The 27256-nt window shown below is 37.8% G+C and overlaps 1 protein-coding gene across 1 annotated transcript in view; it reads right to left on the bottom strand.

The window, feature by feature from the left end:
• LOC132912777 (neuroendocrine convertase 2-like) overlaps positions 1-27177 on the bottom strand; it is a 39590-nt gene extending 12413 nt beyond the window's left edge. Inside the window, 7 exon segments of the mRNA XM_060970500.1 lie at positions 3781-4045; positions 7061-7137; positions 9893-9930; positions 13666-13930; positions 14757-14861; positions 26733-26921; positions 26924-27177. Coding sequence (XP_060826483.1) covers positions 3781-4045; positions 7061-7137; positions 9893-9930; positions 13666-13930; positions 14757-14861; positions 26733-26921; positions 26924-27160 — 1176 coding nt within the window. The 5' untranslated portion in view covers positions 27161-27177.
• Positions 27178-27256: the final 79 nt, after the last annotated feature.

The raw sequence follows: 27256 nt of genomic DNA, 5'->3' as shown, positions 1-27256 counted from the left end.
AACACGAGAGCAAACTAATTTGCAAATAAACATACGAGATTCGATGAAACGAATTACTCGGCTAATTAGTAGTAGTCGCGTTCACATTACGAGTACGATAAACAGTTACGCGTCGATCGACGTTCCAGCTTCCAACGAGTGAGTCCTCGAACATCTCGTTCCGATTCTCGTAATTGCATTCGAAATCTAATGATCGCCACGAGCCATCGACTGCAATAAATACGAATCCAGCTGCTTTTCTTCGAATCTGTCTAATCCTTGCCTCTAAATTACACAATTAGAATTATCGTGATCGAGAAAAGTGATCGTAAGCTACGTCCGTGGCTTTTACACGAATCGATTTCATTATCTCGGTAATTAAGTCTACTCGACTACGCCGTCTTTTGGATGAAAATTATCGACGCTTTCGCAATGACGTGGACACTGATTGGATTCGAAGCAATTATTGGCTACTCGTCCGTGGTTTATGGGAATTACGGAAACTCGAACAAGTCGGCTTTTCTCGGAAAAATCGAAGCACGTCTTGCATGTTCTCTCTTTAGAGTTAGAAACACGTACTTATTACATGCTTGACAAATCCAATTCCACCTACGACGTGTACCACACGACGTTCGTTCGAAAAATCTTTTAAAATCTCGATATTTTTCTTGTAAGATAAATAATTCTGCCTTTATCCTGTGTGCTACCCACGATACAAATTTAAAATAGGACGATGATCTGGATAAAGAGATCGTAAAAAAGGTGGGAACGTCGCGAGTACGTTCTGTCAAGGAAAACTTTAATTACTCCGTGTTATTAACGCCATACGCGAAACTCTAACGAATAGTAGCGAACCAAAGGATGTATTCATGAGCTTTCACGCAGAACGATCGATGGAGTCGAAGGATACTTTGTTTACTGACGGCTTGAAAGCACCACTGAGTGATTTCCGTTGACGTGACGACCGTCAGAAGTTCACGGCGCAATTAGAAAGTTAATTGGGACACCGTTTCTGCAAAGACGAAGTTGACGAATTAACTTTATTACCTCTTGACCTTTCTTTCTATGAAAAAACAAATTCTCTCGGTTAAAGACGCAAGACGAAGAGAGAGCGAGAAAGATTTGGTAATTAAAAGAAACTTCGGTAGAAGTTGCATACGAACAGCGTTCAAACTTATTATAACTCGTGAAATATTGAAAATTGTAACGATCAAAATTATGCAATTAAATTGTTAGGAGAGTGAACAGAGGAAAATATGATAAGTAAATTAAACGTGGGAAATATAAATAGCGACAGAGGGTGGAAATGCTAGGCATCAAAAAAATATGAAGGAAAATATGAAAGCTAAAATGTCGTAACGTTTTTAGCGAAAACACAGAAATCTCTGGGAACACGGTACACGCGTATCCTGGAAATTGCCGTATGTGCTGCTGGAGTACGTGATTCGAACTACAGAGGAAGCAACTTTGACAAAAAGAAGACACATATTCTTTACGAGAACAAATTTCACGGTGGAATTATCGTTAAATGAAAAACGTCGTAGAAACGTCTCGTAAATACTATGGCTTGCGTAAATTACATAAACCATAGCTTAAACTTACGTCATATATACTTGTAAAATGGAGAAGCACTAAAGGTTGCACTTAGTCCCTCGAGTTTTGCCCACAAAAGATTACTAGAATTTCAGAGTAAATCTATTAGGTACTTTAAGCCATGTGGCTGAATCAATTTCGATTCATGCAGACATTTCACGTTTATTACTTTCCAAGTTACATTTCCTGTACTATTGTTCTGTCCAATTATATAAATAATTTTATCTCTTGTCTCTGTTTTTATAAGTACAATTATTTGTCATACAGAGATAAAAGCTTTTTCAATCGACTTTTCTCTTTATTCAATAAAATAAAATATTCGCTGAGAGTTAAATCGGATCAAGCAGAAATAATATAAAATAAAAGTTATGTGCGATGCAACATTATTGCAAATATTAATAAAGCGTGTATTGTTTTATCAATTTATAAAAAAATATATTGGAACAGCAGATGCATCGTAAAAGCTTATTACACAGATCTGAGGTAGAAAGAGAGTTCCTATAATTCGAACGAAATATTTCATCGTACAGTGATGTAAAAGAAAATTCAATTTCATAAAATTTCATGAAATTGTAGAATCCAGATGGGAGAAAAAGTAGCAAAGAATTAAATTAAATCGATTTTTGAAATTTCTTTTCGTGAATACAATGAAAGTTCAGTAAAATTTAATAACGCGAATTGACTGAAAAATAAATTGCAAATGAAACATCGCAACTTTCGTTCCCAAAAAGTAGCAAAGAATTAAATTGAATCGATTTTTAAAACTCCTTTTCGTGGATGCAATAATGGAAGTTCAGTAAAATTTAATAACGCGAATTGACTGAAAAATAAATTGCAAATGAAACATCGCAACTTTCGTCCCCAAAACATAGCAGCGGACTAAATTGAATCAATTTTTGAAATTCCTTTTCGTGGATGCAATGGAAGTCCAGTAAAATTGAATAACGCGAATTGACTGAAAAATAAATTGCAAATGAAATATTGCAATTTTCGTACATAAAAAATAGCAAAGGAATTAAATTGGATCGATTTTTGAAATTTTTTTTCGTCGATGCAATGGAAGTTCAGAAAAATTGAATAACGCGAATTGACTGAAAAATAAATTGCAAATGAAATATTGCAATTTTCGTGCACAAACTAAAAGTTCTAGACGACAAGTTCGCAAAAGGGACCTTCGTAACAACAGTTGCAATCGAAGTAACTGTAACATGATTTTCAGCGTATTCAATCGACAAAGAAAGTTCAGTTGGTTAACTAACGACGACAAAATACATTAACTTCACAGTGGAAACCGATCCCTGTTTAATACCATTTGCCGACGTCTCGTTTTGTGCTGGAAACTAGCAACTAGATAACACTCGTCCCCACAGGATACAATATCAGAAACAGATTGCGTATCATAGAAACGAATCGCGACAATCGAAGTTCCTCTATGCCCTGTCTAAATCGTGATACGTTACTGAAATATGGATGACATATATCGTGGGTGGAACGGCTGTCACGGTGTGTTTATCAACGTAAAAATTACATTTCGCTGTTTCCATAAAAGTTTAAAATGGAGCGCGCTGAAGTCCCCTCTCATGAGAAATCAGAACGCTATGCGGTGATGGCGCGCGTAAAGGTCACCTCGGTTTTAACGTCAACCGTAGAATGAAAACCAAAACCAATTTCAAACCAACATCGAACAGTAAACGTGTCGAAACGACATCGAGCAGATCAATAATTTATTGTGTTTGAACAAAATTTCATCGGTGATACCAAACGGTTTTACCAATAATGTGATCATTCTTTACCAAAATCTCATCGATAACGCAAATTTGTATAGTCCATGGTGACGCGAATTTGTACAGCGATGAGCGATGGAATCGCATGATGATTGCACAGGAAGAATGTAAAAGTTAAAAACAGACACGATCTATCGTTGTGCTGCTTTCTTTTACGTGCTTTTACACTCTGTGTTCCGACGATTAAAATTTCTTTAAAATTTATTTTGCAACATAAAAAGACAGATCTATTCAACCAGAAACTTTTCCATATCTCTCTATGTTCTATGGTTACAGAGTTTGGAAGATAGCGATAAATAATCCAGCAAGTTTCAAGGTACGGGGGTTATCTCTCTCTCGCTCTCTCTCTCTCTCTCTCTCAGGACACTAAGAAGATCCTATGGGTGATGTAGAAGAGGGTAAAAAACGTGATACTAATACGCACCTCGTTAACGCCGCGCACGATGGCCCTCATCGTCGCATTTCGCGGTCCGTCCACGGTCTTTCCGTCGTCCGTCGGTCCCCATGAGGCGCTATAAATGTCTATGAGGTCAGGTTCGTGTCCCATGCTGTTAGCTTCGATCAGGTCGGTCATATAAGGCTGATCCAACATTCGGATCCCGGCGACTTTCGAGTCGTAAGCTACGCCCACGCCACAGACGCCGTTGTCCCGGGCTGCTGCCACCTCACCGGCGCACCTGGTTCCGTGGCTTTCAAGAAAAACAACACCTTAATTAAATCCACCATGTCTGCGTGACGGGGAAAATGTTTTTACTACAGATTCTCCGTGCTGGGAATCTGGGTGTCAATTATCGGATGATCAACAGCGATTAGAGCGTGTAAATCGAATTGAAGAGACTCGATTAGTTCGTGGATCTGAATTATCAAAGTTCGTAGAAACGTTAGGGCGAGGAATTTCATAGAGGGGAAAACAAACTATCGTTTTCCTCCTTCGAATCGTCTGCACGCTAGTTCTCCTTCGGTTATTCGTTGTTTGTGCAACGCTGAAGATAATAAAATTGGTGAGGAAACAAGACGGGTAAAATGAAAATAAACGATGCACGATATTTGAAAAGTTCTTTCCCCGTTGGTTCGTCGCAATCATGAATAACGTATCGCCACGAAACAAATACAATCCTCTTAAATGAGAATTTATGAGCGATCGTGACACAAGCGTACTCGCTTCGCGAACTCAAAAAGAGTCAAAGGAATGCCATCGTCGATACCTGAAAGAACGTTTAATGAAAATTTTATTGCGGTAAATTTGCCGCTGGAAAATTACCAAGAACGTTTACCACTTAATAAGCTGCCTTTATTGTTCTGTACGTCAGGTTGAAACAGCTGCAAAATGAACAAGCGCATCTGGTGCCAGAGGTACCGCAAATGGGCCACGACAAATACGGTTTTATTATACAATCCATAGCCAAGACAATCTACAATTGCCTGTGATAATATGCCACTGCCGTTTATAAGCTTTGCATTTTCTAATTAAAACAAAATTAAATGAATATTCCCTATTACATGGTATCCCTTCGATTCGAGCTATAGAACGATATTCATTCGAGTCATATTAATTCACATTTCAAAGGTTAAACGATCATTTGTCGTGTGACGTCTTCGCCATTAAATCTCAGCCAAGCGGGATAAATTACAAAGTAATTAACGAAAGGACGAGTGGACCAACAGATCACGACGATCTTTGAATATACTGTGCGATTAAACTAAAAAGCAGGGAAGCCAAGACACGGCTATTTATTATAAAAATTACTCAAACAAAATTCAAATTAATAATTAATAATAATTACAGGGAAGAGACAGCGTTCGTTAGAAGCTTGATGACATTCGATATTTTATCAGGCTCGTCTTCTCACGAGATTCTCGATTCTAAATACAAAAATTTTAAGGATGCAGTACGTTCCTTAACTTACATTCTATCTTCGATTTTCTCTTTTAAAAGTTCATCTATCGTGAACACGGGTGGAACTACAAAACGTCTGAGTCAAACATTCCTCAAAGCAATACCGTGTGACTATCAGTTTCGCTGACGACAAACGGATAAAGCATGCGAAACGATATTGCATCGAGTAAGTGGAGGCGCAAACAAAGCGTTCAGAAGACAGAAAACGAACTGTTGAAAGCTTCAGGCGTACCACGATACAGCAAAGATATTGGGAAAGACGTGGAATCTCGCGATTCTCGAGTCCAAGTCACGACGCAAACGTTCCAACGAATTTTATCGTTCGCTTCGTCACACCCACTCGATTCTCTTTCGTCACGTTCCTGAAAGCTTTAGCGTCCAGCTTTATTACAGCGTTCTGATTGAGCCAATAAAATCGAGTAGTGCACGTCATAAAGAGGATATGAACGACTTTGTCGCAGATGTATCAACGTCCGATCGAGGCGATCGCCGTGAAACGCCTGTCTCATTTTCCATCAAGCTTTTCACACACACACATAGAGTAAGAAAGATGAATTACGTTAAGACGAGGTCATGGTGTAATTCCACGTCGGATTGACAAATTCCTCGTAGAGACGGTGCAGAAAGCGTTTTAATCAATTCCTCGTTTATTCGCTGAATAAACTCGTTTCCTTCGATTAAACGAAGAATCGAATTATAGATACGCTCGCTGAATACACGAAACGAAGCGTGATTCGTTAAATTCTTCGCTCCGTCAGAAAATACAGTAAACCATAGATAGAGTTGTCTAGAATTTCTTTCTTGATGGATTTGTTCGAACGGAGATCCATGTTTCTCTGTCGAAACATGCAAAACGGAAAGGTTAAAGGGGAAAGATTCGACAGAGAGATATTTGAGAAACGAAAAATGTTTCATCTGGAAGGACGAGTACCGATGGAAAACAGGCAACTCGTATGATAAATTCCCTTAGTGAGATACTTTAAAGAATGCTGGGCGAGAAACGCTTTGAGTAGAACCGTTCGCTCGTCGTATTAGGCTTTTCGCGGTATTTATTCGAGGTAGAAAGCTCTTGTCAACGGCAGGAACTCGCAGAAATTGCTGGAAAAAGATTGCGTAAGCCATCGCGGGAAATAAATGATGGGTTCATGGAAACATTTTTACGTAAGAGATACGACCACTCGACAGCTATGCTACGGAAATTATGGAAAATAATTCTCCGAGTGAAATTAAAATAACCAGTGGAATTGGAAAAGAAATACATTAGTCTCCCTCGTCGTGATATAGAAGGTTTTTGCGCCAAGCTACGCGATCAGTTTCTTTTCAATGTTTCACCGGATCCTCCTGTAGACTTTAAATGTAAAACCGAAGAAAGGGCCGTTCTTTTTAATTCGCTAACCGCAAAGTACATTTCTCGGTATCGAATAAAAAGTTTCATCGATTTGTCCCGACTGCAACATCGATATCCTGTTCCTTGCCTTCTTCTCGGTGAGCAGTGTCACCTTCAATCACCGTGGGAAAACAATATAGAGTTGCAATAAAAATTCGAAACAATTTCCCAACGTTAATAACCATCTACCCCAGCGTCCACGATAATTGCTACCCGGTAATCATTAATTACGCGATCGTGCCGAGCTTTCGCGTTTCTCTCAAGTTATTATTAACCAAGGCCAACCCCTTTCTAATCTCGTTAGTAAAAATAGCCGATTGTACCTTATATAGCAAATATTTAATCCTGTAAACTTCGTTAAAATTCCACTCTGTAGATTGCAGCTTCACGGTAATACGGATTTTGCGTCATTTTACTCACCTATTGAACCAATCATCGGTATACCGTGGATACGGATAAGGATCGTTACTGCTGAAGTCGTAAGAAGCTTTGGCGTTCTAAAACATACGAAGGATTTTTCTTTAGTTTCGTTGTATCTTCCAACAAAAATGGTATCCTATTTCCTGATTACGAGGAGAATTCTAGGAATTTAAAATTGATAGAAAATCGACATCCTACGGATTTCCATCCTACGCGAATTCTTTTTTCTCTTTTTAAGAAGATGAAATAAAAATACGACAACAATCCGATTGGTAAGTATAACACACCAAGAAATCAGTATTGGTCTGAGTAGCGATATTCTTTAAGATGAAAGTTTCCTGGAGTTTTTCCAATGGATGAAAAGGTGAAGGAAATACACTTATTTGTTCTTTCGTAACGTAACTTTTATGTGACCGCATTGCTGAAAGTTTCATCTTTGTAATTTCTATTTGTTATTTCTATTTACTTACTGCGCATTGTAAAAATTACACTCTGGTGTTATCGACTGGAAATTATCCTTTTCTTACTGTCATCCATGTTGTCGATCAGATCACAACATTATTTTATTTTATCTGACTCAGAATCGAATTCTTGTTCTCCAGGTTGATAAGCAGGAATTTTCTTGACATTGTCATTGCAATGTTCTTCATGTCAGCTTTTCCTTTTACATGCCTCTTCTGTCATGATAAAAATATTACTAATATTTCATGGGTAATCTCCTCGTTATTCTTCATAAATATCACGTTGTCAAGAGAATTTTTTGCGCATAAAATATTTCGCAAATTTGTATAACCATAAATCAGAATAAATTTCCGACAAAAATAACTAGACTCGTTGGCTTCGTTAATTAATCGAACACAGAACCCACCGACATAATTTGTGCAGCATGGGAATTTTTTCCTATTAATTTTACACCCCATAAATTCCTCGTATCCACAGAACGTCACTCGTCTATTAATCTTCGTCCCGAAAACTGCCCTTCAGTTCATCCCTTCGTCCTTCCCAATTCCCTCTCATGTTTCTCCTCTTGTTTCACGTCCATATCACCTCATTTTTTACCCTCTAATTGAATGACACTGATAAAAATTCCAGAATCTTTAGATGTTTTAGTGTAATGGCCCAACTTAATACTGACAAATTCATTGCCGTTCCTGTCATAAAAAGAACTCGAGCAAACTTTATTAAATTCGCTCCATCGAATTCCTTCCTTCTTATCTACGAATTTATCCCCTGACGACGTTGAACAACACGATGAACATTGTATCAGGATGGTAATTAGTTTGCTAGTTTTTATGCTGGAAAATTCCATCCTTTGTCATTTAACGTCCAGCCAACTTTCTCCCCTTATTGTCTCCTCCCTTATAAAGTTGATTACGAGCCTCTGTGACACGTGGGTGTTGCATTGTCTGTTCGCCTTTCAGCCTCCGATCTTTAGAAAAACCTTGAGAAACTTCACCCATTTATTATCTTTTCCCCCTCACATGTTCACGACATCTTTACTGTTTTTGTTCATGAAACGTTTCCGCTGACTGTTTCCATTAACTATATTCGACATCAACTCGACAGCCCAGCACATAGGTTGAACGTTCATCGTCGCCGCGAAACGAAATAATTCTACGTCGCTGTCATCCAAAATACATCTGCCAAGTATTTGTTGTAATTTCCGAGCGTGAATTCTTCAACTTCTCCTTCAACGTCATTCGACACACGTTATCGTCCTCTTTAACTAACCGCATTTAACGCGCTGACTTTCTTATTCCTGCAAGACATCGAGTAGATCTCGAGGAGCTAGCTAAGCTACGTGATCTGAATCGAACGTACCAGAGACTCCCTTCACTCGGAAACTCGTGGCTGAGACAGCTCGTAAAACAGACTGTTCTTTCGCGAATAATAGAAATTATGTCTCTCCTCTGTCTTCGTTTATTCTCCGTAACACGTACGTAGTTGCCTTCGACGGACAATCTTTCAACTTTCAAGGCAAAGACGTTTTCCTAGAGGCGCGTACTCGCCAGCAAATATGCTCGCTATCGACGCTTTCAAGATTTTTGTAAATTCTTCGGAATAAAACAGAGTTGTTGGAATCAGAAGGATATTTCCAATGACTAATATTCGTCATTAGTGGTATGGCGAACGGTGAAATATATCGCGTACGTTGAAAATTCAGCGGCTATAGTTTTCCACGAGGATAGAAAATTTGATATTCTCTCGTCGGTTGTAATATATCGTCGTAGTAATAATTGCATTTTAACTAACAAATCGCAACAAACGAAAAATTGAAAACGTTCGAAGCGTTCGTAATTGTCCCCGATAGATCTGAAAGTGCGTTGTCCAAGCCGTGCGATACGTTTCTCTGTGATTTTCCATTGGGTCGGATTTCATTTCCCAGGACAAAGACCGCTGTTAAAGACACCTCGTCGCGTTGATTAACGACGTTATACCGGGGAACAATGGCCGTCTGCTCGAGTAGATCCTGGGTAGGACACCAGTGCGGCGACTGCCACAAAATGGACGCTCCGCGGATTTTTATCGTCGCCCGTTCGTCGTGATAAAATGGTTACGAACTCGATTTGAATTTCAACGCGTGCGATTCAGTATTATGCTAATGTACCTTATGAATGTGTTGCGGTTACAATAAAACGCCACCGAGATGTGGCAGCAAACGCGTTGAAAGGAAGGTAAACAGAATGATCTTCCACGCAATTTTTCAACCTTTTACGCCGATAAGACATCGACTTTATAGCGAATTTCTATGTGTTCGGATTATTTGCTTGAACCACGGTTACGTATAATATCACCATATTTTCTTCTTTTACGTGTAATGATCGTACTTACATAGTTGTATTTTAGATCCGGATGCATGTAGTCGACCCCTGGAACAAAAATAAAGAATCGACGTTTTCAAAATAGAATACGTAATCCGGTAGACCAAGGAATGGAAACACTAGAGGAGATACTTCAGGATTACGCAAAGTCCATTAAAAGTTTCCGCGGGCTAATCATTCGAAGAGCTTTAAGCCCGAGTTCCGTGTGAAGAGGAAGCTTCCCTTGCAACACGACTGACCTCTTACTTTACAATTTCATCAGCGTATTCTCCAACGTTAGATATTTACATATCATGTTTGAAGGGAAAGACTGAAATACTTTGTAGTCTTATAACGCAGAGTCAGTATTCCATAGTTTTATAACACGAGATTAAAGCTGGTTCCACTGAACGTTAAAACTTATTAATTGATATATCGAATCATCGTGAACCATTCAAATTGCTTCGAATTTTACCGATACTTTCATCGTAGTCGAGTCTCGATACGTTGCTAATCAAATTTCCAAATTTTTCGTATAATTCACATGATGTGGGTATTCGTAGGAAAATGTGTATATTCAAATATGGAAAAGTTTCATGAGGTACCATGGGTTTAACATACACGAGATATAATTGGAGTTTCTACGACTATTGACTCGCGAACGATGAAATTCCTGATAGTTAGTCTTCCGAATCCACGAAACAACGCTTTATTCGCCGAATATTATACAATTCGCTTTATTCCAACAGATTAGCGGAAGATTAGAGCGAAATGATCAAAGTCAACCAAATAATGGAGCAATTTGTTTATCTAAAGTATCAACGAGTTTCGTGCGGCGTTAAACTCGTAATATTGCGTGATCGACAACGCTAACGGCGGGATATTATCGCTATGTTTGCCGAACGATGACTGTCGGGCGAAATCGATAAAACCGAGGTAAAGCCGTAAAAGGCTAAAATCTTTAACAAGCTGTATCACGAGATATTCCAGATTACAGTTTGACAGAGACGATATCGAGGCTCTGGACTTAATAAACGATCGAGATTGGCCATCAGTTACACGCTTTTCTATCAGGAACTATCGATTGCTATTTACAGAATGGGAATTCTTCTTTCATAGCGAAAAATGCTCTTTCTTCAGAAAAAGCAACGAAACACTCGAGCATTTCTAAATTCGATATATATTCAATTCTTATGAAACATTTAAATGAAATATTCTCTCTACTACTGTGACGTCTAATTACATCGTAAAAGAATTATACCTAATTCAGTCATGAAGTTATGAGCGTCGTAACAAAAGTTTTTATACCATCGTTTAATTTTCATTGGACGATAAGCAAAGATATGGATTATTTCTTGTCACATTAGTTTAACTATGTTGTGAATCTAATTTCTGACTACCAGCAAATGCATTATTATCTTAGGAGAAGTCGATGAGTGAAGTTATGACTGGCTCAATTGCTATATCACGAACAGCGATGTAGCGAAATTGTTATTTACCACGAGACCAAGTTTGTATTTTTAGAACGTTCAGTCAATACATCAACTGCCAGTGTAAATCCAACTTTTATTTGAATGTAGCGACTTCGATATATGATCCAATAACAGTCACACTAAAAACAGGAAATAAAAAAAAGAAAGGAAGAAATCGTTGAAAAGGAACAAAAAAACAAAAATCCCTACGCAAACGATGGAAATGCATATCTGTTCGTTCAATGTTTACGAGTGGAACACCGTTGCATTGAGTAACAAATATTTTGCACAAAATCCAATCGGATATCAAGCTGGTCCATCCTGGTATATCCTTATTTATTCAAAAATGAAACTCGTTGAGAATCGGTTTCCAAAAATTGTTTTCAGCAATGTAAAGAATAAAAAAGCCACGAGATGTCGAGTTTCGTGATTTTATAACCGATCAGAGCGATAAGATCATCACAGAACTGAGCTTGTTACATTTTGATCCACTAGCTATCGGCTATCACTGAAAATCCCTCGTCTCCGTATGAAACAATGTACGATACGTACGTTTCAATCAATTCCCGAAGTCCAAATACAGGTTTCTCTTCGTGTTTCGTTCGCGTACATTAATATGCATGTTGCTAAAGCGATTACATTGTATCATTGTTATCGTGTTTATGGAAATGGACTTAGAGAATTTACAAAAAAGATTTACTACCCAGTTATCTTCTATTCTGCACGATACCAGTGAAGACTATTTTCACAAAAGATTAGAAACAAAGATTAAAGTATACGAGGAAACAGTGTATAACGATAATTAATGAAGCTATGTAGCGATAGCACTAGTAACTGATTACCTAGCAATGCTAGTCGACGTGCAATTAATACAACTAACCTCGGGAATACAAGACATTCATGCGTCGCGTAATTTAAGTTAAAACGCTTTCTGTTAATGAGATTTCCAGATGCCACGGGTAAAATTATGCCCGTTAAATCGCACCAAATCGTCCTACGTATCCGTACCTACATGACCTAGAAAATACGTATAATATGTATATGTAAAATAGCGATAATCCGCTTCCGCGATTTAAACTACACCGTGATATCGTAAACGTTGTATTTCTATACCAGTGTGAAAATCCAGTAGTACATTTAAAGCGATATCTAAATAGTTTTAGTAACTTCTCCCGAACTGTATAACATACTGTGAAGAAAATATAATATAAAATGCTACAAAATGTAATACGGTGCAATAGGGAAATCCCCACAACAAAGGCGAGAACCAAAGGGACGAAACGATCAGCAAATACAGTAGCAGTAAGAGTTAGCGATAAGAAGATGAAATTAATAAATGGTACTATTACGCCACTATCCAAATAGTTTAACATTAGAACTATCGATAGTTAACACGAAGCACTATTTCTACCAAAACCAGACAAAATGACTGGTCTTTAAAAAATACGTAATAATAGAGTATTTCTATTGATTTATTACTTTCTTACAGAAGAAATTCCATGTTATGAAGTACATTTTTGGTATTATTAATCCATCTGGAACCATGATCCCTAAACGTGGGTTGATACATCCATAAAATTGTATAATCAGTCATTTTAACTAGTGTGGTATTTCTAATGTTAGCATGATACCTAATATCATCATATCGAATGATACGCGGTAAAAATTTTAAAAATGTGTAGGAAGTTGCAGAAAACGATAAAACTGGTTAATTGGAGTTTGATAAACAGATTGCAGGACCTTCTTACACCTTGACAATTACCGATCATTTTGACTGGTATTGGTGTTAGAATTTAATCTTGAAGTTAAGATTAATAATCTGTGAAAGATATAATGTTTATGTTAAAATAATATTCAGTGATATTTATTAAACAGAACTACAGAACCAGATGTATATAAGCGAGTGATATAATTAACAACGTATGTAAGAATTGTTGATTGTTGGCCAGTTACTCTCAGACTAAACGTAGGTAGTGATTCATGATTCCTTAAATATTTTGAACCCTACTCTCTATACAGTAATGAGTATGACCTGTGTAAGTGTCCTGTTCAAATGCCTGTGTAAGAGTGTTGTGCCTATGCGTGAAATATCGTTGTATTCCAACAACTGGTATAAGTAGCCCTGATACAAAATTATTCTAAGTTTGAATACATAAAAAACAAAATAAAATTCATTATATTATTCTTTTAGTTATCGTTGCAGAAGTCATTACATCATTAGGGAAAAAATATAACATGAAGTAGGAATTTTAAAATAAAATTGCAAAACCAATCAATTTGGCTGGTGTGGTAGTTCTAGTGTTAAAATAGAGAAATCCAAGTAGAATCTCACCATCGTCCATTATAGCTGTGGTAACGTTTTTTCCAGTAACCCCCTGAGCCCAGGCTGCCTTCACGTTCAAGTCTAACTTCGCTTTGCCACCGTTTTGTCCAGTGTTCTTCAAGTACCACTGATATTGGAAGAACGGATCCGACGGATCTCTGTTCCCAGGATTCATTTGACTCATTTGGTAGGGCGATACAAGATTATCCACACTGAGTGGTTTATATCCTCTCTTCACTCTCTTGAATCCGGGTTGTTGTACCGCCGTGTGCACCTAAAACATTTATTCGAATCCACTCTTGCACCAACGCGAGAACTCCAACCCCTCGAAAATGCCAAGTAGTTAATTTCTCTTTTACGAGCTTCGTCGAATGATTAATGGACGAGATCATAAATGGTCAGGATGGTCAACAGAAAAAGGGTAAAATAGCGATAAAATGGTAACGGGAACGTCAAATATTTCCGTCTGCGTCTAAAGACAGATTTCGCTCGTTTTCCTTTGACATTTCCCGTTCTATGACCTGAAGCAAACAATGAGAAAATAATGACTGTTTGGTTAGAGCTTCTCGCGTTCTCAGAATCGAGTAAAAGGGTCGGAAAACGAATATAATACGATGGAAATTTACGAAAGTTTCATATAAAACGGAACGTTCTCTGCGAAGTGATCGATGACAATACCGCGGCCGCACTCCACGCGATCGAAGAATCGTAATTTACTCGATCAATATGTTCCCTATCCAATTATATCCTCCATATCGCTGGAAGTTACGTATTCATTTACATTTATATCGGTAGTCCGGACGAGGCTTTTCGAACCGTTCCACGTATCCTCCCACGAGCCAAAGAATACGTTCCTTTGGACTTTTCAAAGCGGCCTCTCGTGAAAGCTATTATTCGAAATGCTACATTGATTTTTCTAAAAGACGATAACAATCTTTTATCGATGAAATTTACGGCGAACGGTTAAAGGGGCACTTTGAGAGTAAAATTTCAACCTTGCGATGCAGAGCCGTGCGAATAATAAATGTGATACGACGATGGAACGAAAATTCTATGAAAAAAAACGATAGAAACCCGGTGTATTTCAAGGAATCACTTACCAATGGATCCACCTTCAACTTTCTCATGTGAGGTACAGATCTCTTGTTCCTTGCATGTGGTAGGGCTCTATGAACGAAGTGATATTCAGTTTGGCTATCCAATATCTACACAGACAGGAGAACAGCAATTTATATTCGCTGCCACTTCGTTTCGTGTCACTGGTACGTTGCCTCCATCCAATTCTTGCAAGATAATGGAAGACAATTTTTATTCGATTACGCGATAAAAATTCATTGACACGTAATAAGAAAGCAGTTGCTGTTGTTCAATCGAATGATCATCTCTCGAAGAAATGGAAGTGACAAACAACTGGAGAGGAAACGGCGAGACAGTTGCTTGGTTAAAGGTGACTTGGCAAACTCGTTACCGTCTTTCCATCATCTTGGAAGAAACAAAAGGATTCTAAATGGCCGGACGAAGCCAAATTTATCCGTTGCTTCGCAAAAATTGCTCGATATACCTTAATTTAGACCGGATGTGCGTGCAGGAAAATCCTTTCGAAACCTCGATTCGCTTAGGATATTGGAGCACGTAGGTAAATAACGTGATCTGATCGAATTATGCGGAAACGAGTTAACGTCGAACCATCGTTTCGACGATCCATTCGAGCCAATTACGAACAGATTAAGTCACCTCGGTTACGGTACGGTCTGTTATCGGATTTATAAATTATTTATCCCCCCCCAATCGTTAATTCGTCTGTTTCCGCTGATTGGAAAGAGGAAACGATGGAACACGGAGAGAGGAAGGAAGAAGGAGAATAAAGGAAAAGAAATAACGGAGAGAAAAATAGAGAAAAGAAGAAAGGGAGAAGAGTAAAGAATGAAAATGTAGAAACGATAGGAAGGAGAAAGCAGAGAAGTATCTTTTCCTGTTGATTCCAGGACTCAACTGAGCTTTTCACAAAAATTAGCTATTAAAACGCTTTTTACACTTGAAAGAATATTTATATGTTTCTTGATAAAACGTTTGCAAAGAGAATAACTAATGCCCGATATCTTCTGAAATCGAGAAACTATACACGTTCGCTCCAATCCAATAATACCAGTTCTCACGGGACACGCGACACACCTTGCATTTAAATCACTCGGTTGCTAACAATTTTATCAGGATCGAGGAAAAATAAAGTAAAATTTCAATCGCATTTTAATCTTCCTAGTTTATTATTAAAATAATCTTCGCCCATATACTCGAGAAATCCGATCGTTGTTCGATAATTCGATACAAAGAATTACAAAGTTGAGAACTTTAACAAGAAGGAAAAGATTACAACGAAAGGTTAACACGTGGAAGATATCGATGGAAGTCTGCACGTGACCATATCGCAGGATATCTCATTATTGATGATATTGGAATCCTCGTACATATAGGCGTCTTGAGTCGACGCATCTTATTCCATTCCATATCTCATTCCCGATACACAGCCACCTTCCAATGCTACTTATCCGTGTACAAGCTCGATTCTAACTCAAGGACTAGTGCAATTTTCTGTAAAAACCATCGACGAGTTTCTCTCCGCACGATGCTAATGAAAAACTACAAACTACTTGGAAGCTTTAAAAAGTATTAGGTTGTCCGGAAAGTTTCTTTCGTTTCATAGAGTGGTAATAGATGAACAACAATTTCTGTTTTATATTATTTTATTGAACTAGGTATGATCCATTTCGTTCTATTTCTATTATTATGTTCGTGCATAATTCAATAAACTAATATAAAACAAAAAACATTGTGCGTTTATTATTTCCTTATAAAACGAAAGAAACTTTTCGGACGACCTAATATTAGTTACTAAAAATGTATTATTATGAAAAAAAAATTGTTTCTGTAATTTTCCATTCTTAGCATTTGAGATCTACCTTCGACGATTTCAATGTTCTTCTAACGCACGACTATATTAAGGAAATAGAAAAGGGAGAAAAAGAACGGAGGAGAAGAATATTTCGAATCGTGATTGTTTTTGAAATCTAGCTTTAGAAAGTACAAAAGCTCCTGTAACGAATATTAACTGACAACTTAAAATAAAATCCTGGTCGTGATTTAATTTAATACGATCCACGTTATGAAAATTCTCCGTTAATCGCATTATACGAGTCATCTTCCATTTTCAAGCTTCAAAGAGATTCTTTCTTTTCTTTTTTCTTTCATTAAACAGCGAAATCCGTTTTCTCTGAAGCATGAGGGAAAGAACAGACGAGGGACATATTTTTTTAACAGACTGGAAAAAATTAATAGGGTGGAGAGATGGATGGAATGGCAGATCGATCGAGCAATAGAATCAGGTAGCTTTTTCGGTAAAAGGAAGGTGAACCGCGACGAAGAGAAACCAGAGGTAGACAGTGTCTTGTCATCCAGTTCTCGACTCACGATATTCAATTTCCATGCGTGTGTCGAGTCACGGTTACCCTGCAGTCATTCCCGGTCAAAAACAACCCTCTGAAACAACAACAGCGCGATCGATGCCCCGCAAGAGCCGATATCGAACCGAGCTACTTCGTTAATTACGCGGTTCCTCGGCAACTTTCAACGCTTTACCGCCGTTTGTAAATTTCCTTGAATATCAACGGGTGAAGATACAACGAAGCAACGTTGATTAACGATGCACTAACTCTCCCGTAGGATACTTGTCGCGAAGTTACTTACAACGTGAAAGCGTTGATTCGTATCGAAGAGATCAAAGGCGATACCATGAATACCACGAATTTGTAAAATAAATAACGTGGTAAATGGTAGGAAGCTTCTGTATGTAAGTGCGATCGCTAGCCGAGGCAATATCGAGACAAATCTGTTATCCGAGAAACGTGGTGGTTGCCGCGAATTCCAATATCGGGAGGCGCGAATACACGTGGACGTCAACGAGAGGGTGCTGGAAAAGAATTTTCTCATTTTGACGCCGATTCTCGTGCATCGTTGCTTTTATCCTGAACGCTATGAAAGCATGTTTTCAATGAAACAGGCTATGATACTTTTATAAAAGGAGAGATTTAGGTAAGTCGCAACAACGAAAAGCTAAATCGCCTCCTTTCAAACTCCGATGTTTCAATGCATATACGAATTTGATCGTAACAAAATTCTGTGTTTTCATATTCGTTTAAAACTTTTTGGTATTCCTTTTCACTTTTTCTTTCACAGAGAATTCTATTTTCGATTTAAATTTGTTATCTCTTTGAAATTTATTGGGAATTTATTTCCATATAAAGTTTCTGGAAAAAAAGCAACTTCGTTTGAGTCCGCTCGTTGCAGATGGATAGGTTCAACACGTGCAGTACCGAGAGATTAGAATTCTATAGCGATGCAGCGCCTTTGAAATCCTCAGTGACGATGAAGCTCTCTACGGACGTACAATGACGCTTCTAACGCTTTAATGGAGAAACATATTGCGTGCATCCCGGATTTTCGTCCACCCTATGTTATTTAATCAAGCTCTACTTCTGACGAAACAGAACCCACCAGATGACCGATCAATCTGGGTGGACTCTATTTGGGTCAACGAATCTACCTGTTTCATTAACTGTTCTATTTTTACCACCGTAAGAGAAGTAAAAGCGTAAAATATATTTGTCAAATCTCTTTACACTTTACATTAGAACTATCCAAGTTAATTTTCTACTTTTACTATTTTTTTAACAATGAAAAGGGAAAAAAATCAGATACTCGATCGTCGACTTATCTTACTCAATAAAAAAATCTTAAATATATAATCGATGCAAAATATTTTCCAGCTTCCATGTAGATTTTCAGTCTTCTTTTAAAATATAATTAACAATAATCGAGTCTCGCTGCGATACTAATAAAATTTCAAATTGATCTGTCTAATACACGTAATATGTTAATAAAGAAAGTAAAACCTTAATACGTCACTGTATTTATATCACGTATTTAGATACACTTTACAGATCGGTAATTTAGTGTTCGAAAGGATCGTCTATATCTTAATGCAGAAGAAAAGAAGAAAATAGACGATAAAGTAAGACTCTGATAGAAATAGACGTTTTATCTCGAGAGACATAGCACCATAATGTAGAACTAGTCGCCTCTTAATCGAGTTTAGCCTGGGCTACACGTGTCACGTAATCTAATTAGCAAACGTACACCAAGTGCGTAACATCGAACACAACATTACGTTATTATACATACGTTCACCGGATAAACCTTTCCCTTCAGCCACGGCTATCGCATATAGATACGATTTATCGAGCCGACGCGACGTTGTATTGGAAGCGTCGGTGCGTCGGCGAAGCTCGTGCGGTCAGCCCGAGCGAAGAAATATGGAAGCCAGCCGCTTTAATTTTCCCTACGGTTTATCGGAAACGTGGAAGCTTTTACACGACGTCGCGTCGTGTGAAACATCGTTACAAGCGTGCAAAGGTTAAACAGAAGGAAAAAATTGAAAGCCCGTGAAAACTTTTTCCCACTTAATCCAGTTATAGATACATAGAGTTGTAAAATCAATTTAACCGGCACCGATGCATAAACTATCCGCGTACCTTTAAAACTATCGAGGAAAATCTGGAGAAATATACGCAAAATTCTACAAGGCTGCCACCTTCGGTCACTGACAAATTCAATAGATACTATACGAGAAAGGTTTCTTTGAAAATGTAGCGGATACAATGTACTTGCATTACGCAACCTCAGATAAGAGAACCGAGAAAAATGTTAATGTATACGTCTCTCGAAACTCGCAGTGGCAGAACACTGTTGTTAAAGGACATACTGTAACCTCGATCTTCCATTTCCTACACAATTCTGGTACCATTCGTGACACATACGTACGTGACACATATTACATACATATATATTAACAAAGTTACAGTAGAAAAGAGAGGGAGGAAGGAAAGTCCGCATAAGCAACGTATAGTTAAGGAAGCGTGATGAACGTGTCTTGTTTAACATTACGATGTATGCACAACTCTTGCCGTGAAACATGTACACAACGCGAAACGTTTTCGGATTACTGGTGCATGAATAAAGTACGTTTTCGATGCACTCATCATCTCCAATCGTCTGTTTGACCTTACAAACTTAACTACTGCGTGGGCGTTTTTGGATATATCGCACATGCTAGACATACTTAGAGAATTACCCTTAGAATGCACCGTTTCGTCAGAAGAATGGAAATTGCTTCCGAAATCGAGCTATTAAGTTTTAACAACGAAAAGTGTCGCGCCAAGTTTCTACGATCACGAAGAAGAGAATATTCCGACGAATAGAATTTCGGGAAATTTATATAAATTTGTATATACAAGTGGGAAGTAATTTTCTATTTAAAAAGGAAGAGGATACTCCGACGCCTTGAATTTCGAGAAATTTGTAGACGAATGGCAATTTTCTATTTCCAAGTTAGGAGAAGTCGAATGAAGAGAGAGAGAAACGAACATTTTCTCCTATCTGTAGAATGTACAATTTGGAACATAAACATGAAATCGAAGGTGTACAGAAGTGAAAATTACGTAGTAAGATATTTCCGAAGAAAAATTCAAATGCAGGCACACGAGAAATTGGCCGAAAAATTAACAATCAAAAGCTTTAACATTTTCTTTTCTGTAGCAATAATATTCTCTCATTTTTTAATATTCATAAAACGAAAACGATTTTACTTATATCACGCAACTAATTAAGCGAACGGAACAAAGAAATAAACGGAATGATATTAAAATAGTCGGTCGAGCCATTAAAATCAAAAGAAATATTCCATTCCATCAGCAGGGTAATTATTCTTTGATCAAAGTTCGCGCATAAAGAGCTAGAATCAGTTTATTCGGCAAACTTGCATTTCTTCGACAACGTTACCTTCGTAAATTAACTGGCTCATAATTTTCGTTTGCTCGTTAAGAGTCTCGTCTTCTCAATCCCAACGAAAGTTCATATGATTCCGAATACGAGAGTATTCGTTACGTAATTTGGTAAGTTTATTTCTTATATATATCTCCCGCGGAAACATTCAATCGCGCGCAAAGTATAATTTAATTAACAACATCCGTTGCAAAAATAACCATTGTAACGACCTATCGCTTGAAAGATAGTCGTATCTAACGCGATATACGTATTTGCAAAATATGCAAAAAATTCATCGTAAATTGGACCAACGATCTTCGCATTGGCCAATTAGTAAACCAGGTACACGGTGTACGTAACTATGGAGATTAAAATGAATCGATTTAGCGTAATCATTCATCGTTGCATACGGGTAGTCACGACCAACGCTTAAAGTATTGCATTACGTACAGAAATAAACTTAAACTGTAATTCGGAATACTTTTATTGCTGGCTTATGCTTACGTATAACTAGATTGCGGATCTTTATGCAAATTCGTACTTTTCTGAATACGATTAAAGGACTGGAATACATTTCGTTTTCATCGTCTAATGAGAAAAGTACTACGAAATGCGAAATACGAAGTTTAATATACTTGGATTTAATTAATTGATACTTAAACTTTGTAATAAATACAATAGCGTGGTAGAACAAGAATGTAGCCAGTGTAGCTGGACGAATATGCCTGAACAATCGTTTATTTAAATAACAAAAACGATCGATGTCTTAGATTATATTTAACAATGTAGCCAATTGACAAAGCGATATGACGCTCGTTTACACTTGCCAAAGTGTGTTAACAAACATTTTCTATTAACGAAGAGGTACGATATAGTTGGTCGCAATGTTTCTATCGAAGTTTCCCTCGGCCTGAAAACACGATTGCGTAAACGTATAGAAGATTGCCGGAGTTTGTGAACGGCGTTAAGTATAAAAGTTTTCCTTCTCTGTATCCGTTTTCTTCGGACTGTGACAAGAGAAATAACAAAGATGAATAAGGTTTCCGCCCTTTTCATATTTTTCCAAGGGTTTCGCTCGCGTTTTACAACGATAATTCGAAAGGTTACCGGCGTTACCGCAACATTCCAATCGATCGACCTATTTAACATGATTATTCCACGCGGCTTCTCTCGTCTAATCTTTTTATTATTCGCGGGAGGGGAACTATCGCGTCTTCGTAAAGTTCCCTTGCTCTGTGGAATTCGCTTTAAAAGGTATTCATAAGATATTACGCAACGATCTATCAATACGTGACCCGAAAGCCTTTCGCTCGCTACTCCCTTTTTATTCCCTTCGCGACGATGAAAATCCGTCGTTACCAACGATGACAGTTCTAATCGGTGGCCGGTAGAGGCGATCGATCAGCGTGGTAATCCAGCGTGTACGTCACTGGACGATTAATCGTGTGAGACGGTCGGGAAACCCAACGATCAGATAAAACAACGTCACAGACCGTTGTAAATATGGCGTTCAAGAAGAAATCGATTCTCTGGAAACCGGATAAATTGCATTACCTACACGACTACGGACCAACCGTCGTCATATTCACCAATCTTTGTCAACTGATTTTCTAGCCAATTGACTTTACAACCCTCCATGTTGGTTGACGAACCCGCAACAAAATTTCCGATTGGCTGACTTTCAAAACCATTTAGAACTTCTATTTCACCGACTGTTCTACCAAGCAACTAACTATCCTTCGGTTAAGAAGATCGTTCACCGAATGCTAGATGGCTAGATCGTAGACTGAACGGTATCTTAACATTTTACCGACCGATACCCCATTAATCGGTATTTTGTTGCCGATTCTTACCGACCGATAGCCTATTAATCGGCTTTTTATCGCCGACAATCTTTCTCATTATTTGAGCAGTAATTTGTTATTTAGTGCTAAAGTGCCTTGCTCAGTTGCGTCAACTGCGTTGCTTTGTAAGCTCCCACAGTTTTATTTCAATTTGAAAAACTTACCGTTCGCGATGAACGAAAAGAATGGTATTGGAAAGTCTAAACCGAAACAAAGCCGGCGCCAGGGAGAATCTGTGCCTGAGATACCGATCGGACGTGCGTGTGCTGTTAAATCGCTAGCGGTCGGTAAAGTATTAACGAACGTCTTACCGCGTAGTACGACAGACAAATCTGATAATGTATTAGGTCGTCCTAAAAGATTCTTTCGTTTCATAAGATGATAATAGATGCACATTTTTTGTTTTATATTATTTTATCGAATCACGTATGATCCATTTCGTTCTATCAAAATAAAGATCACAACGTTGGACAGATTAGGTTTCATGTTTGTATGATGATCGTTATAAAAGACGTGTCTGTAAAAGAAAGACACTTTTCGGATAACCTAACATTAAACGCAGGCGAACAAGACGTATAAAATTACGCGGTGTCGTGAAATATGAAATGGCGACATTAACAAACGTAACACGTTATAACGAACTATTAATTAAGACGTGTAAATCTAAATCTACCGCGTTTCAAGATACATGCAATTTCTCTAGGTCAACTTCTCGTGTTTCCTATAACCGGTCTTTAAATATATGGCGGGTTGAAGATTAACACGTAGTAAAGGAGAATCATGTAGAAAGAGAATTTAAGTTCAGCCACGTATTCTGACTCTTTGAAGTATCGTAGCTCTAATTTCGTAATATAATACGTAACATAATATATAAAATATACAATATATAATACAATATATAATATATATAATATATTATATATATTATATATATAATATAATATAACGGAATACAATATATAAAAATATAATGAACTTTTTACAATAAAGGCGGAATATTGTTTTATCAGAAATTACAATGGTCTGATTCACAGCACTGTGAATATAATAATACAATATATAAAAATATAACGAATTTTTTACAATTATAAAGGCGGAATACTGTTTTATCAAAAATTACAGTAGTCTGATTCACAACACTGTGATTTTCAGCCTTTCGCATTTATTTATAAAATTAAGAAAAAGTCTCTTTAATCGAAGCATCATAGATATTACGGAACGAAAGAAAATGTTGGCCCAAACTTCTCACATAAAATCTCTTCTATTCTAAACGATTCTATACTGGAAAATTTCACGTTAAAAATGAGCGTAACAAAAATTTGATTTTTCCCCGATTGTCTTGAGAATTTAGGCTTAGCTGCGTACTCTGACTCTTTGAGGTATCGTAGCTCTAATTCCGTAATGTAATACGTAACATAATACAATATATAAAAATATAACGAACTTTTTACAATTATAAAGGCGGAATACTGTTTTATCAAAAATTCACAGCACTGTGATTTTCAACCTTCCGCATTTATTTATAAAATTAAAAAAGAGTCTCTTAATCGAAGCATCATAAGTATTACGGAACGAAAGAAAATGTTGGCCCAAACTTCTCACATAAAATCTCTTCTATTCTAAACGATTCTATACTGAAAAGTTTCACGTTAAAAATGAGCTTAAGGAAAGTTTGACTTATCCTCGATCATCGAAGATATAAAATACATCGCAATGCAGTGAATTGCTGCCTATATAGATTGCGAGAAATGCCTGGAAACTCCAATATTTTGTTACTGCTCGTTAGCAGAAACAATTCTCGTTAGCTTCGGCCATCTATTACGCGAAAATAAAACAGAATTATTCTTATTGACGATGATAAACGATAGCGTACGTTAAACTAAGTGTTACAAGATACGAACTGGAGCACAATTATCGGTAAACCGGTAACGAAACGAAGGAGTGGACTTTTCCAAGACATAGAAGAGCCAGTAACTTTCGTTCGACGAACCCAATAAAAGGAAATAATCCCTGGACGTCACACCGAGCTACGACTAACGCAATTTATCCCACAAGATAGACCCTTCCTTCCAGCGTTCCGATTAGAACTTGTACCCTCGAGTAGCGTTTCGCAAGAACCAACGAAAATTTGAAGTCTGCCTTCGCCGTCTTGTTAGTCGTTAGTTTTCCCCCGTGAGCACTTTTCTCCTATTTTAATAGAACTTCTAGCAACATTTCTATCGTCGTAAAACACCAGAAACGAAGGTTCTCCCTTTGTTTGAACCTCGCAAGAATATCTTCATCGCTACTCAATTTCATGGTTGTAATTACAGACTGCGGGCAAACTTCGTGGCGAAAAGGTTTTCTTATCGTCGAACCAATTAATTACTTTAACGTACATATCCGCTTTTTAATTGTCTCGCCTGTTACGCGCGTACCGTTAACATCCGGCAGGAATTTTTAGTTAACTACCCCCGGACGCGAGAAAATCCTCGGAAATCCATTCAACGAGAATTGAATTCCCTTTGACGAGCGCAAAATGAAACATCGTTTAACGAATAGTAATAAAATTAGTTTTCCAGAAAGGAAAAACGTCTTAATATCTTGGTTCAGCCGTTGTTTGTAGCAACGAAAGGGGAAATATTCGACTGACGAGGGAATATTTCATTCGCAAAAGTTCTACCGTTTATAAATACTCGTAAATGGAAGTTATAGCCCTTTATTCGCTGTCGTTCGCTTTCGTCGAAAATATATATCATTTTTCTCGTAAACGGACGCTCTTTATCGTGTAATGAAAGCAAAATAGTTAGGGGAAATGCTAGCTATATTGGACAATGCCTACGCAACGTTTACCACGTAGGCGTTGGATCACGCCGTGTCGCTTTCACTGTTGCGCTGTCTGACCATAAACTGATGTTTTCACTTCGATTAAAGCAAATTAGAGATCCAGCTACGCTAGCCAATTAATTGACACTTCACTGGATATGCTAAGAATAGATAAATCTAAATAAATCTATGACGATGCGAGTATCTTTTTCGTGTTGAAATTTCGAAGAATTTTTTCCATAATCTTTAAAACATGAAAAAATAAGTGAATAGACACGGTGCTAGATAAAACTCTTCCTCTTGGTACAAGAGCGCTCTGCGAGCAAAATTAATCTTATCGTTAGTACGTATCCTACGCGTTTATGACGTCGACCAACTGTTTCGAACACATTTTCGCGGTAATGCGGGTGGTTGTTCGTGACAACGGGCCACGAAATCAATGCCTCTGGTAGATTCGACATACCTGCGGTGAATATCGGTCGTTCATGCGGCCAATTGATAACGATTTCGCGTCGATATAAATCAACAGTGAACTGGAGCAGAGACTTTTTTAACGATAAAACCAACAATACGTATCAAAAAAGTCAAAAAACGAATTATATCGATATGTTGAAGATTTTAAAGAAGATATATAATTATAAAACGAAAAGATATATGTATATATGTATGAGCCTCTCTGAAGCTAAACAGAACAATTCTAACTTTCTTAAATTTCTTAATTTCGTTACATAAGTACACGAATAAATTATTAGAAAAATGTATTATTTCATACAAATAACGTCATAATAATAACGTTTACAACATCATCGCTTTTCTGTATTTTCCAATTTACGTAATTGATGAATGTGGCTTCTCAACGACCCTCTAACATTCCTCTGTGTGTTTATTCTCTCATTAAAATTTAAATCGGAAACAACGAGAGTATCGACGCTAAATACGTTTGTTTACATCGTTCGACAACTTTATTGCTTCCACGAATTGTACGTCGGTATGTATATACATATGTGTGTGTATATATATATATATATATAAGGGGAAGTTCGACTGGAACCCAAACGATACATATAAACACAATGGCGTTCTTTTTAAACATTTTTTTATTTCTGAGCAAATTTATCGATCGTTTAAGAAAAATTTCATTCTTATCCTAGCATGTTCACCCTATCCACGCTCCGAGCAACACTCCTTCACTCCAGATAAGCAATTTCCTTACCACGGTCGTGTATATGCTACATTCGACGATATGTGTCAGTGTCAAGATCTCGTGCTTTTGTAGCCTACCATTATTGCGTGGTAATTATATCGTGCAAATTATTTCACGATCAATTCCATCGTTTTCTCTATTCTAATACTATCTCACTAAAGAACGATACTCGGCGTAACAGTATTTATTCTAACCAAAGTAAATTCATACACTGTTCATAGATTCATTGGAAACAAATAACTCGCGTATCTTGTATTAAAATATAGACAACAAGGTTTCTTCGTCTGTCTCATAATATCATTATGATAAAAACGACTATTTTTACGAGTAAAAGTCGAAAAACTTACCGGTCCCAGATTGAAAAATCCATTTCTCGCTGCTACACGATCGGCAACATGTCTTTCCGCAGGTTGCCTCATCTTAACGAGAAACGTGTTCGTAAACACCTCTGCACTGGTGCCGGCGCATACGAGCGCGATCACTGCTAGTAGCATCATGACAGGCCGGTGGGGTACGCTGATAAATCTCGCACTGTATCGGGCACTGTACTCGGTGTACGCGATGGTACTGCGATTTTCGAGCTGTCAACCACCTCCACGGAAGGGGAAGCCGATGCCTTTTTCTCGGTGGTAGTAGCGACGCTAGCGGCGTTACCAACAACGTTCGTGTCACTGGTGGTGAGGACGTCGGCAGGAGTGGTGGTAGAATCGTGTGAGTTGACGTATGAGCTCGCCGAATCGAGGGCAACAATGCAAATGACACGTGTTTTTCCCATGCTCGTCGCTAGCCGACTAGCTTGCTGCCGTTTCTCGATCGAACCACTCGACCAATCAGGAACAGGTATGCGCGGCAGCGCAACTTCTGATTCGTC

This window comes from Bombus pascuorum, chromosome 12 (genome assembly GCF_905332965.1).
Source record: "Bombus pascuorum chromosome 12, iyBomPasc1.1, whole genome shotgun sequence".
In the NCBI taxonomy this organism is placed as follows: domain Eukaryota; kingdom Metazoa; phylum Arthropoda; class Insecta; order Hymenoptera; family Apidae; genus Bombus; species Bombus pascuorum.
The sequence above is the reverse complement of the archived record's forward strand: the minus strand, read 5'-3'. Positions and strand labels throughout refer to the sequence as shown.